The 13,978-nt window shown below is 38.8% G+C and overlaps 1 protein-coding gene across 1 annotated transcript in view; it reads right to left on the minus strand.

Annotated features, from left to right (window-relative positions):
- The window catches only part of b4galt2 (UDP-Gal:betaGlcNAc beta 1,4- galactosyltransferase, polypeptide 2), a 216,928-nt gene that overhangs the window by 125,379 nt on the left and 77,571 nt on the right, over positions 1-13,978 (minus strand). The window contains exons 2-3 of the mRNA XM_057856644.1: positions 1,910-2,028; positions 305-421 (exon numbers count right to left, since the gene is read on the minus strand). Coding sequence (XP_057712627.1) covers positions 305-421; positions 1,910-2,028 — 236 coding nt within the window. The remainder of the gene's footprint in view (positions 1-304; positions 422-1,909; positions 2,029-13,978) is intronic.

A 13,978-nucleotide genomic window follows, 5' to 3' on the forward strand; every position in this document is an offset into this window, starting at 1 on the left:
TCAGCCAAAAAGGTTCCCGACCCCTGACGTATGACTCTCAGCTTTTTTCTAGCACTCACACTTTCTATCTTCAAAACGTTTCAGGTGTGAACCACCAAAAATAGATTTGAACAGCTTGCGAGAAAACATCAGCGTGTCGACAAGGCATGTGGAACCAAAAGGTTGTTCTACAAGGGAGGAGGAGGAACGGTAAGTACAAATAGCTCAATTGGAAAAAGAACTTAAATTGAAAACACGCACATCATACATACATACAAATTCAAAAGAAGATGGTCAGCTTTTAGGGGGGGGTTGAGATCCCTACCTGATTGATGATGTAGATGCCGTAATCGATCCTCTGACGTCTCAGGATGGGGTGGAGGTAGTGCAGCCAGTACTTCAGGTGGTTCTCCCGATGACGGAATGGGATGATGATGGCAACCTTAAATGCAGGACACACAAAAGTTTTCATAAATACATGCCTTAGAAGTGGATTCTATTTCCAAGAAATTTGAAAACGTTAGGATGTCTCGAAAAGATCATACTGAGATATTTTCCTTTGGGTTGGGCTGGTTTTGCAGTGAGATATCCTCGGAATACGGTCAGTGGTGCCAAGCGTGTTAAAGCTGTTCAAAATATACCATTCAACTAGGGTTGTTCCGATCATGTTTTTTTGCTCCCGATCCGATCCCGATCGTTTTAGTTTGAGTCTCTGCCGATCCCGATATTTCCCGATCCTATTGCTTTTTTTTTTGTTCCCGGTCATATACATTTTGGCAATGCATTAAGAAAAAAATTAATAAAACTCGGACGAATATATGCATTCAACATACAGTACTAATAAGTACTGTATTTGTTTATTATTACAATAAATCCTCAAGATGGCAATAACATTATTAACATTCTTTCTGTGAGAGGGATCCACGGATAGAAAGACTTGTAATTCTTAAAGGATAAATGTGACTTTGTATATTGTGACCAAATATTGCCATCTAGTGTATATAGTGAGCTTTCAGTAAATGATACTGTAGCCATTTAACTTCTGTCAAAATGCATGATGGGAAGTGCAACCATGCGCAGTGGTACCAATTGATATACAGTATCTTCTCTGCGTTGGGAGATAATATAGGGTGTTAAGACAAAGATGAATTACTACCTTTCTTCCCCACATTGCTTCCCGCGATATTTCTAATCATAGGGAGAGGGATTGTAAGGCTTTAGCCCATTAAAAAAAGGCTCCAAAGGCTGCCAAAATTCACTCTACTCATTTTCTATATATAGGTAAAACGGCGCCATTACAGATTGAACGCGACAATGCGTGAGTGGGTCGTGCAGCGCATGCGTTAATTGCGCTAAATATTTTAACGTGATAAATTTTTTAAAAAATTTAACGGGATAAATTTGATAACCCTACCTTAAGCCTAAACTAAAGACTCTGGATGAGTGTAACAAATTATGTCTGTAACGTTAAATACAATTAGAAAACGATTTAATTAAAAAATATATATATATTAAAAAAAAGCATGTCCGATATTTTTTTGCCGATTCCGATACTTTGAAAATGACGTGATCGGACCCGATCGATTGGCATCTCTAATGTAAACTATGCAATTTTTTTGACCACGCCTTTTTTTTTTTTTTTACCCTGTCTCTTAAAAGAATCGGAATCGTTCGGAACTGGAATCGAAACGTGGAATCGGAACCGGAATCCTTCAATTTCAAACAATGCCCAACCCTAATCATGAGTATTTTTTCCCTCCAAAAAAACAATTTGGCACCCCCTCCACTAGATGGTGCCCTTGTCAACCGCTTAGCTTGCCTATCCTCAGGGCCCGCCCTGGGTATAAAGCATCCAATGGCCTTTGTTCGACAACTGCTCCTAAACTGTATGTAAGGGTTAAGAAAAAGCCAGCATTTCGAAAATACACACCTTCCACCGAGACCGACAGTCAGGCGGTGTGTAGCGGCCTCCCTCCGTCACGTTTGGGTTCTCTCGTTGCACCCGCTCCATTGTCATCTGGGAGCTGAACTCGATCAACAGGCGGCCCACTGTGGGTGGAGAGAGAGATGGGAATAAAGCGAGTGAGGCTAAATAACAGGAACAACAAATAGGACGGCAGATAAAAGAGCAGCTACAGCACGTTTTTAAATCTTCAAAGTACCACTCGCCGCGTATCAAAGCATCCACGTACAAATAATGGCTGGCTTTGGAAGACATTCCTAGAAAACCCTCTTTGAAGTTTGTGCAAAGTTAGTTAATTACATGATGATGAAGCTACACCATATGTTACTTTACATATTTTAATCTCGTGCTGAGGGTTCAGATTCAAATTAATTATAGCGGAGAACAGCCAGGGACTATATAATACATCACAGCATATCATAGCAAATGCCAAATAGGACCTCTAATGGCTATGAGCAGCAGAGGGAATCGAAGAAATATGATTGGATGCTGAGGAAAGGCTTCGAGGCGATGCGTTGACATCTAAGCGCAATATGTTGACGAAAGCGTTTGTAGCTTGAATTGGAATAAAATTGGAACAATCTTTTTTTTTTCTTTCTTTCTTTCTTTCAAATTTCTTTTTATTGGTTTTACAAAAATACAGAACACCCCCCCTCCCCAAACAATCTTTTTGTTCATGGATAATATCCATTCTTTCATGCTCACAGTGTATCACAAAAGTGAGTACACCCCTCACATATCTTTTCATGGGAGAACACGGACAAAATGACACTTTGACACTAGGGGTGTGGAACAATCTTTTTGTTCATGGATAATATCCATTCTTTCATGCTCGCAGTGTATCACAAAAGTGAGTACACCCCTCACATATCTTTTCATGGGAGAACACTGACAAAATGACACTTTGACACTAGGGGTGTAACGGTACACAAAAATCTCGGTTCGGTACGTAGCTCGGTTTTGAGGTCACGGTTCGGTTCATTTTCACCTGCTGTCAACTGTTGACAGCAGGTGGAAGCAGACATCTCCTAGCATGCATTGCAGCGCTACAGATGTACAGTGCCTTGCAAAAGTATTCGGCCCCCTTGAATCTTGTAACCTTTCGCCACATTTCAGGCTTCAAACATAAAGATATGAAATTTAATTTTTTTGTCAAGAATCAAAAACAAGTGGGACACAATCGTGAAGTGGAACAACATTTATTGGATAATTTAAACTTTTTTAACAAATAAAAAACTGAAAAGTGGGGCGTGCAATATTATTCGGCCCCTTTACTTTCAGTGCAGCAAACTCACTCCAGAAGTTCAGTGAGGATCTCTGAATGATCCAATGTTGTCCTAAATGACCGATGATGATAAATAGAATCCACCTGTGTGTAATCAAGTCTCCGTATAAATGCACCTGCTCTGTGATAGTCTCAGGGTTCTGTTTAAAGTGCAGAGAGCATTATGAAAACCAAGGAACACACCAGGCAGGTCCGAGATACTGTTGTGGAGAAGTTTAAAGCCGGATTTGGATACAAAAAGATTTTCCAAGCTTTAAACATCTCAAGGAGCACTGTGCAAGCCATCATATTGAAATGGAAGGAGCATCAAAACACTGCAAATCTACCAAGACCCGGCCGTCCTTCCAAACTTTTTTCCCAAACAAGGAGAAAACTGATCAGAGATGCAGCCAAGAGGCCCATGATCACTCTGGATGAACTGCAGAGATCTACAGCTAAGGTGGGAGAGTCTGTCCATAGGACAACAATCAGTCGTACACTGCACAAATCTGGCCTTTATGGAAGAGTGGCAAGAAGAAAGCCATTTCTCAAAGATATCCATAAAAAGTCTCGTTTAAAGTTTGCCACAAGCCACCTGCGAGACACACCAAACATGTGGAAGAAGGTGCTCGGTCAGATTAAACCATAATTGAACTTTTTGGCCACAATGCAAAACAACATGTTTGGCGTAAAAGCAACACAGCTCATCACCCTGAACACACCATCCCCACTGTCAAACATGGTGGTGGCAGCACCACGGTTTGGGCCTGCTTTTCTTCAGCAGGGATAGGGAAGATGGTTAAAATTGACGGGAAGATGGATGCAGCCAAATACAGGAACATTCTGGAAGAAAACCTGTTGGTATCTGGACAAGACCTGAGACTGGGACAGAGATTTATCTTCCAACAGGACAATGATCCAAAACATAAAGCCAAATCTACAATGGAATGGTTCAAAAATGAACGTATCCAGGTGTTAGAATGGCCAAGTCAAAGTCCAGACCTGAATCCAATCGAGAATCTGTGGAAAGAGCTGAAGACTGCTGTTCACAAACACTCTCCATCCAACCTCACTGAGCTCGAGCTGTTTTGCAAGGAAGAATGGGCAAGAATGTCAGTCTCTCGATGCGCAAAACTGATAGAAACATACCCCAAGCGACTTGCAGCTGTAATTGGAGCAAAAGGTGGCGCTACAAAGTATTAACGCAAGGGGGCCGAATAATATTGCACGCCCCACTTTTCAGTTTTTTATTTGTTAAAAAAGTTTAAATTATCCAATAAATTTTGTTCCACTTCACGATTGTGTCCCACTTGTCGTTGATTCTTGACAAAAAATTAAAATTTTATATCTTTATGTTTGAAGCCTGAAATGTGGCGAAAGGTTGCAAAGTTCAAGGGGGCCGGATACTTCTGCAAGGCACTGTAAATAACAATCAAAATTCATGTTCATTAAATATGCAATTAATAATTTCAAAGTTCTGTGGTATGGGGGGCTAAAAGTGCCATGGATTTAAATGCAAACATTTGTTATTAAATGTGTCATTAATTCATTAAAATGGCGATCACATTCATGTAAAAACATATTCATTTTATTTATTTATTTATTTTGCTATCAAATATTATTTAATTCATTATTATTGGATAGTCTTGTGTAGTTGCCGTGCTTCAAGAATTTATTTTCTTTTAACTACGCCCATCAAAGATAGTGGCCGGATCCAATAGACAGGTACAGTAGGCTGCAAGAATTTAGGCGCTATTATGGTTATGTCATGCTGGTTTCACAATCAACAGCTATTTGACTAATATAATGTAACATTCCACTTTCTTCTCTTTGTAGATGCTCTTCTGAAATATTTTCCTTCTACCTCTGTACATCCTGGGCCATCTTTTACAGCGAACTTCTCCACATCAGCACCAAGTCCAAGCCCATCAAGTCCAGGAAAGAAGTGCACCTTCCAAAACAACTGTCATATGAAAGTGCAATAGATGATTTTGCATCAGTGAAGACAAGGTGAGTAAGGTTATAGGTCAAGGTGAAAAAAAAAAAAAGTTTCATTTTAAAGTGTTCTGTGTGTCTTTATATAGGTTGTGTGGGTGGGTGTTAATCATATTGTAATAACAATTGTAATTTATTTAATGCATTTGTTTTTTAAGTGTTTTTTATTGGTGCTTTTGAACAGTTATTAAAGCATTTCTGCACTTGTTCGTTATCTTTTTTTAATCAAATAAATTACAAAGAGATAATGTGCTTTTTCAGTGTGAGTGTTTAAATATATGTTGTGAAAATGGGGGGGGGGGGGCAACAAATGTGTTGTCTAAGGCACCCAATTGGTCAGGAACGGCCCTGGACACCGCTGTCAAATAAAGTCTTACCTACAGTGCCTTGCAAAAGTATTCGGCCCCCTTGAACCTTTCGCCACATTTCAGGCTTCAAACATAAAGATATAAAATTTTAATTTTTTGTCAAGAATCAACAACAAGTAAGACACAATCGTGAAGTGGAACAAAATTTATTGGATAATTTAAACTTTTTTAACAAATAAAAAACTGAAAAGTGGGGCGTGCAATATTATTCGGCCCCCTTGCGTTAATACTTTGTAGCGCCACCTTTTGCTCCAATTACAGCTGCAAGTCGCTTGGGGTATGTTTCTATCAGTTTTGCACATCGAGAGACTGACATTCTTGCCCATTCTTCCTTGCAAAACAGCTCGAGCTCAGTGAGGTTGGATGGAGAGTGTTTGTGAACAGCAGTCTTCAGCTCTTTCCACAGATTCTCGATTGGATTCAGGTCTGGACTTTGACTTGGCCATTCTAACACCTGGATACGTTTATTTTTGAACCATTCCATTGTAGATTTGGCTTTATGTTTTGGATCATTGTCCTGTTGGAAGATAAATCTCCGTCCCAGTCTCAGGTCTTGTGCAGATACCAACAGGTTTTCTTCCAGAATGTTCCTGTATTTGGCTGCATCCATCTTCCTGTCAATTTTAACCATCTTCCCTGTCCCTGCTGAAGAAAAGCAGGCCCAAACCATGATGCTGCCACCACCATGTTTGACAGTGGGGATGGTGTGTTCAGGGTGATGAGCTGTGTTGCTTTTACGCCAAACATATCGTTTTGCATTGTGGCCAAAAAGTTCAATTTTGGTTTCATCTGACCAGAGCACCTTCTTCCACATGTTTGGTGTGTCTCCCAGGTGGCTTGTGGCAAACTTTAAACGAGACTTTTTATGGATATCTTTGAGAAATGGCTTTCTTCTTGCCACTCTTCCACAAAGGCCAGATTTGTGCAGTGTACGACTGATTGTTGTCCTATGGACAGACTCTCCCACCTCAGCTGTAGATCTCTGCAGTTCATCCAGAGTGATCATGGGCCTCTTGGCTGCATCTCTGATCAGTTTTCTCCTTGTTTGAGAAGAAAGTTTGGAAGGACGGCCGGGTCTTGGTAGATTTGCAGTGGTCTGATGCTCCTTCCATTTCAATATGATGGCTTGCACAGTGCTCCTTGAGATGTTTAAAGTTTGGGAAATATTTTTGTATCCAAATCCGGCTTTAAACCTCTCCACAACAGTATCTCGGACCTGCCTGGTGTGTTCCTTGGTTTTCATAATGCTCTCTGCACTTTAAACAGAACCCTGAGACTATCACAGAGCAGGTGCATTTATACGGAGACTTTATTACACACAAGTGGATTCTATTTATCATCATCGGTCATTTAGGACAACATTGGATCATTCAGAGATCCTCACTGAACTTCTGGAGTGAGTTTGCTGCACTGAAAGTAAAGGGGCCGAATAATATTGCACGTCCCACTTTTCAGTTTTTTATTTGTTAAAAAAGTTTAAATTATCCAATAAATGTTGCTCCACTTCACGATTGTGTCCCACTTGTTGTTGATTCTTGACAAAAAAATTAAATTTCATATCTTAATGTTTGAAGCCTGAAATGTGGCGAAAGGTTGCAAGATTCAAGGGGGCCGAATACTTTTGCAAGGCAATGTATTTACCCAAATAAGTCACACTGGACTATAAGCAGCAGGATTCAAAATGAAGGCAAAAAGTAGCGGCTTATAGTCGGAAAATTACGGTAAATATATTTCGCCTATGTGAAAATTGCTTTCTTTTTGTTCCTGAATTGGGTATCGTCATCTCCTGTTCATTTTTTCTTCTTCACAGCCAAAGAGTTGAATCAGCTAACAATATCCCACAAAGTATATTCAAGAGTCAGGCGAGGAGAAAGACGATAATATAAAGCGAGCAACATGGATCTTTTCCTTTGGGTCAATTTCTTGTGTCCTGCATTGATGGATTTGTACATTAAAGCAGGGAAGTGCACACATGTGCCAGAGTTAATAATCCACTTAGTATTGATGAGTTTGTCTTGAGAGGCCTCATCCAATCAGCACACTGGAACGACCTGAAGAGTGATCGACTCTAACCGGGTTACATGCTCTCAATGGAAAGAGTCCCAATTGCACTTTTCACTCACCACCTTCTTCCTGTTATTAGTGAGAGTGATAGCCTTGAAAATCTTAAAAACCCAGATATGGTGGCAATTATAAGCGAATCATTATTCCAATAAGGTATCTTAAGAAACCTGGTGTTTTTAGTTGATAATAATGCCAGGTGACCAAGGTTGAGTACTGTTTGATGTTGTCTTCGATTATTTTGCCCTTTATATAATGTATAATAAGAGCTGATTTTTGGTGAAGTTTTAGCCAATAGAACAAACTTTTAAGTTTTAAATGCTAAGATAAAAAAAAGCCATTTTGTTCCGTAACGAACCATGACTTGTGTGTGCCGTTACACCCCTATCCAGTCTTATTTTTCATTTTTATAAACATCTTCAATAGGGCCGCAGCTATCGATTATTTTAGTAGTAGATTAATCGATTAACTAGTTAGTTCGAATAATCGAGTAATCGGATAAGCAGCATAAAAAATTTAAAATACCTGTGCTGAGTCTCAGACGGTATAAAAAAGTACTGTAAATAAATGACGATCTAAGTACAACAAAAGTACAATTGGCTAACATACATAGCAAACGTCCGCTAGCTTAAATGCTATAAAATGCTAACTTTTTTTTGTTTGTTTTACAATGCTGTTAAAAAATGGCTCGAACACATATTCCCACAAAAAAACAGCTAAATATACCTATAAACTAAATTACGAATGCATTAAAAAAAAAACATTAGCTCAACAAAAACTTAGCTTATGTTGGTCTTAACAGGGAGCAGCTGGATTCAGCCATGTGAAATGAGTTATGTCAAATTCACCGTTGCCACTAGAAGGCAGTGTATCCACTCAAATCTACATAACTAAAAGGAAACACTTTCAAAACAAACCAATACAACGCCACTTAAATAGCCTACCGCACTAATGCTATTTTTAGACCCGAAGGGGGTCAACACAGAAGCGCACTCGCATACAACCCGTGCTCTGCCAATAATCTTTCAAAAAAGAACATGCCAAGTAAACACTGCTGCAATGGAACTTGTAGAAACAACTGTCGATATTACGACCGTCCACATATGAAGGATGTTTTCTTCGGCTCTTTTTCAGCCCTCGACACTCAAGCCATCTCTTTAACTGAACATTTGTATGTTCTTCCACATCTTTACCAGTGAATTTGGCACCAAGGACATCATTTTCGGACATACAGATAACTGGTAGGTTTAGCTCAGTAGACATCTCGTTCGTACACTATTTACATGCATCTACTATGAGGGACAAACGCGAGTTTGACTCCCCTAGCAACAGTTGCTAACGTCATGAATATTATTGAGCAACATGTTACGTGTGGTACGCAATTCAACGAATAGTCGAAACAGCAAAATTTAATTTGAATCTTTTTTCTAATCAAATTACTTGAGTTAATCGTTTACCGTATTGGCCAGAATATAAGACTGTGTTTTTTTTGCATTGAAATAAGACTGAAAAAGTGGGGGTTGTCTTATATTCGCGGTCTAGACATTATACCCATTCACGACGCTAGATGGCGCCAGATATCATTGAAGCGATGTTCTGTCATGACAGATCTCAGCTACTCTCAAGTTTAACCAGTTTGCATTATTTTATTGCAATGTTTTTCCTAATTCTGATTTGTTTCAAGACTACAGTTACAGTTAGACTTCACTTTGATGGTTAATGCAGTTATTGCAATTTTGTTGTTTTATCACAATAGATTGGTCTATTTACATTTCAAAAACCAGAAGCCATTCATTTACGAATGTGATTGCACTTTGGTTTACATATTTAAATGTTCAGATATTAAAATTTGAATGAGGCAAAATAATGCAAAAAAACATGCATTTTTCTCAGGGTTGTTCCGATCATGTTTTTTTTTGATCCGATCCCAATCATTTTAGTTCGAGTATCTGCCGATCCCGATATTTCCCGATCCGATTGCTTTTTTTTGCTCCCGATTCAATTCCAATCATTCCCGATCATATACATTTTGGCAATGCATTAAGAAAAAAATGAATAAAACTTGGCTGATGACATGATGACTAAAACTCGGACGAATATATACATTCAACATACAGTACATAAGTACGGTATTTGTTTATTATGACAATAAATCCTCAAGAGGGCATTTACATTATTAACATTCTTTCTGTGAGAGGGATCCACGGATAGAAAGACTTGTAATTCTTATAGGATGAATGTGACTTTGTATATTGTGACTAAATATTGTCATCTAGTGTATTTGTTGAGCTTTCAGTAAATGATACTGTAGCCATTTAACTGCTCTTCCCAAATGCATGATGGGAAGTGCAACCATGACTGTGCGTAGTGGCACCAATTGATATATCTTCTCTGTGTTGGGAAATAACATAGGGTGTTAAGAAAATGATCAACCACTGCCTTGCTTCCCCACATTGCTTCCCACGATATTTCTAATTGTTGAGAGAGGGATTGTTAGGCTTTAGCCAATTAAAAAAAGGCTCCAAAGACTGCCAAAATTCACTCTACTCCTTATATGCTGCCTTTTAGCTCTATATATAGGTAAAACGGTTCCATTATAGATTGAACGCGACAATGCGTGAGTAGGTCGTGCAGTGCATGCATTAATTGCGTTAAATATTTTAACGTGATTAATTGAAAAAAAAATTATTACCGCCGTTAACGCGATAAATTTAATAGACCTACTTTAAGCCAAAACTAAAGACTTTGGATGAGTGTAAGACATTTTGTATGTAATGTTAAATACAATTAGAAAACAATTTAATTACAAAATATATATATATGAAAAAAAGGCATGTCCGATATTTTTTTTGCCGGTTCCGATACTTTGAAAATGACGTGATCTGGACACCTTTAATTGTTATAATCATTTGTTTCGGATGTACTGCCAATTATTTTCCTTTATGAAAATTAATTTGGTGTTCAAAAAGTCTTTTTTCAAACTTGAGTCTTGAAAAAGAGAGGATCGTCTTATGAACAGGGCCGTCTTAAATTCAGGCCAACACGGTAATAGTTGGAGCACTCATTTTCAAGCATTCTTAGATTTAGCATTTTTTCAATTTTGGTCTCAGGACAAGACAATTTACGCAGAAACTGTAAGTTTTAGTATTTTGTAGGTGGATTATATAAAATGTAAAGGATGGGACATAAAATCTCCTCCAATTCTGGAATGACCCTGCAGCAATCAGCTGTAAAGCACAGCAACACACGCATTCATCCGGTTGTTATGAGGACAGAAGCTAAAGACCCCAAATTCAATTGCATTGACAATTCCCTTTAAAATCCCCGAGAAAGACCACTAGCTTTTGGATCGTCATTTGGAAAAGACGGGAGGCACGGAGAGACTCCGGGATGCCGCCGCTGATTAACAAGAAGCCTTTCGTGCCATTTCCGCGATCAGATGGCGTGCGGGCGAGCGGAGGACGGGCCGAGGACACGGTGTCAGGCCTCTCGAGGGAGGATCAACGTTCAAGTGAAAATCTCACACATGCGCTACCGCGCTTGTGGTAAACCAGCAGAGGACTCGATGGCAAATGTTGAAAGTAACACTTGATTGACAACGTTAAGGACACGTTATGTAAGGACAACTGTCATTACATAATTCAAATACTGTAGCTAGCGCGCTTGCAAAAAATTAAAATAAAAAATAAAATACTGCTGAATTAGATATTGCATGTAATATATAGTGATGAGCAGAAGTATTTGCACCCCTTGTAATTTTGCAAGTTCACCCACTTAGAAAATTGGTAGAGGTCTGAAATTTCAATCATAGATGAATTTTCACTTATCGAGACATAATCTAAATTCACATTGTATAATTTTTCAATAATTTCTTTATAATTTACTGGGGTTCAAAAGTACTTGTAATTGTACCCCTGCGAAAATCAGTCCTAATATTTAGTGCATAAACTAGGGCTGTCAAACGATGAAAATTTTTCATCGAGTTAATTACAGCTTAAAAATTAATTAATCGTAATTAATCGCAATTAATCGCAATTCAAACCGTCTATAAAATATGCCATATTTTTCTGTAAATTATATATATATTCTGTAAAATAAATTGTTGGAATGGAAAGATAAGACACAAGATGGATATATACATTCAACATACGGTACATAAGGACTGTAGTGGGCATTTCACTCGACTGTCATTTAAATCTGTCTATGCTGTCCTCACTCCGAAGCGTCTACTTTTTCCAAAGCTAGACAGCTAGTGAACGACGCCTTAATAATTCTTCTTCCTTTTTCATCTGATTTATTAATAAAATGGCCTCAAACCATTGTCCTCTTTAGACCGTCGTAATACTACAAAATAAAAGTACACAAGCATTGCATTAGCAACAACGTTAGCTTAGCACGCTATACAGGTTCACTAAACATAAACAAAAAGCGTCTCATACAAAAAATAGAACATTTCGCTTACTAACATAATATGTACATTCTTTACAACAACCATACTTACGGACAAATCTTGTCCAAGGATCATATAAGCACAACATTATCAGCCCGAGACGTCGTGCAGGCATAATGAACTGGTAAGAAAACAATAAACCATGTCGCAAAGCGACCACAAGAGTTCGCTGTTGGACAGCATAAAAAGCCTTGCTGTAAAACTTACCAAAAGGCAGAATACTTTCTGAGCGGGACATGTGCGTTAATTGCGTCAAATATTTTAACGTGATTAATTAAAAAAATTAATTACCGCGCGTTAACGCGATAATTTTGACAGCCCTAGCATAAACCTTTGTTAGCAATTACAGAGGTCAGATGCTTTCTGTAGTTCTTCACCAGGTTTTCACATATGGAGACAGGGATTTTGGCCAATTCATCCACACAAATCTGGCCAAGCCACTCCAGAACTTTGATATGCTTGTTGCGCAGCCACTCTTTGCTCAGCTTGGCTGTGTGCTTCAGATTATTGTCATGTTGTAAGATCCAGCCACGACTCATCTTCAAGTCTCTGACTGAGGGAAGGAGGTTGTGGCTCAAAATCTGACGATACAGTTCACCATTCATCCTTTGCTTTGTACAGTACAGTTGTCCTGTCCCTTTTGCTGAAAAGCAGCCCCAAAGCGTGGGATTTCCACCCGATACTTCACAGTGGAGATGGTGTTCTTTTGCTTCCGCACACAACGAGTAAAGTTTGTATCAAAACTTTGGTCTCATCTGACTTCATGACTTTCTCCCATGACCCTCGTTCAGATGTTGCCTGGCAAACTTCAGACTGGCCTTCACGTGTACTGGCTTCAACATGGAAACCTTTTGAGCAATGCATGATTTTAAACCATTGCACCGTAGTTTTCTACTGACAGTAGCCTTTGAAACTGTGCATCCAGCGTTCTTTAGGTCACTGACCAGCTCCTGCTGTGTAGTTTTAGGCTGAGCCCTCACTTTTCTCATCATGAGTGATGCACCAGGAGGAGAGATTTTACATGGAGCCCCAGTCCGAGGTAGATAATCAGTCAGGTTTAGCCTTTTCCATTTTCTAACAATTGCTGCAACTCTTGATTTATTCTCATCAAGATGCTTTCCAATTGTCCCGTAGCATTTTCCAACTTTGTGGAGCTCAACAATTTTTTCTCTGGTGTCTTTCAAAAGTTCTCTGGTCTTGCCCATGGTAGTAGTTGGATTATGACTGACTGTGGGGTGCACAGGTGACAATCATGAGCTCAAACGGGTTGTGGGTATGTGGTTACTCATGGGGTAAAGGTGGACTGACAACTCTTTGAGTATCAGTATTATTGCCAATTCTCAGGGGTACAAATACTAATGAACAAATAAAGTATTCTAAAAATTATACAAAGTAAGCCCCAGATTTTTGTTTAGATTATGTCTCTATAAGCGGAAATGCATCTTTGATTGAAATTTCAAACCTCTATCTACAGTATTTTCTAAGTGGGTGAACTTGCAAAATCACAAGGGGTGCAAATACTTCTGCTCCTCACTGTATGTATATATATATACAGTGTATATATATATATATATATATATGGTGGAAATCACTCAGGTGACTTGAAGTTCCGTTCTGAGACCCCCAATTTGGCCAACTTTCAAAACTGTCCGATATGCATGTGTGATACATCATTGAAAATCTTAAAACCTCTATTTTCTGGTTGAAGAAAATTTTTGAACAGGAGGGCATTTAAAAAAAAATAATAATAAAAAATGTTTTTTTAACAGCAAAACCCTATCTGGAGGTGAGAGCACGCGAGAGCAGAATTACAGACGCCATGACTTTAACGAGATATGATCGCATACTTGCCTTGTTTCGATTCAAAAACTCCATTTAGCATGTATCACTGAGTGTCA

This window comes from Corythoichthys intestinalis, chromosome 14 (assembly GCF_030265065.1).
Source record: "Corythoichthys intestinalis isolate RoL2023-P3 chromosome 14, ASM3026506v1, whole genome shotgun sequence".
Classification (NCBI taxonomy): Eukaryota; Metazoa; Chordata; class Actinopteri; order Syngnathiformes; family Syngnathidae; genus Corythoichthys; species Corythoichthys intestinalis.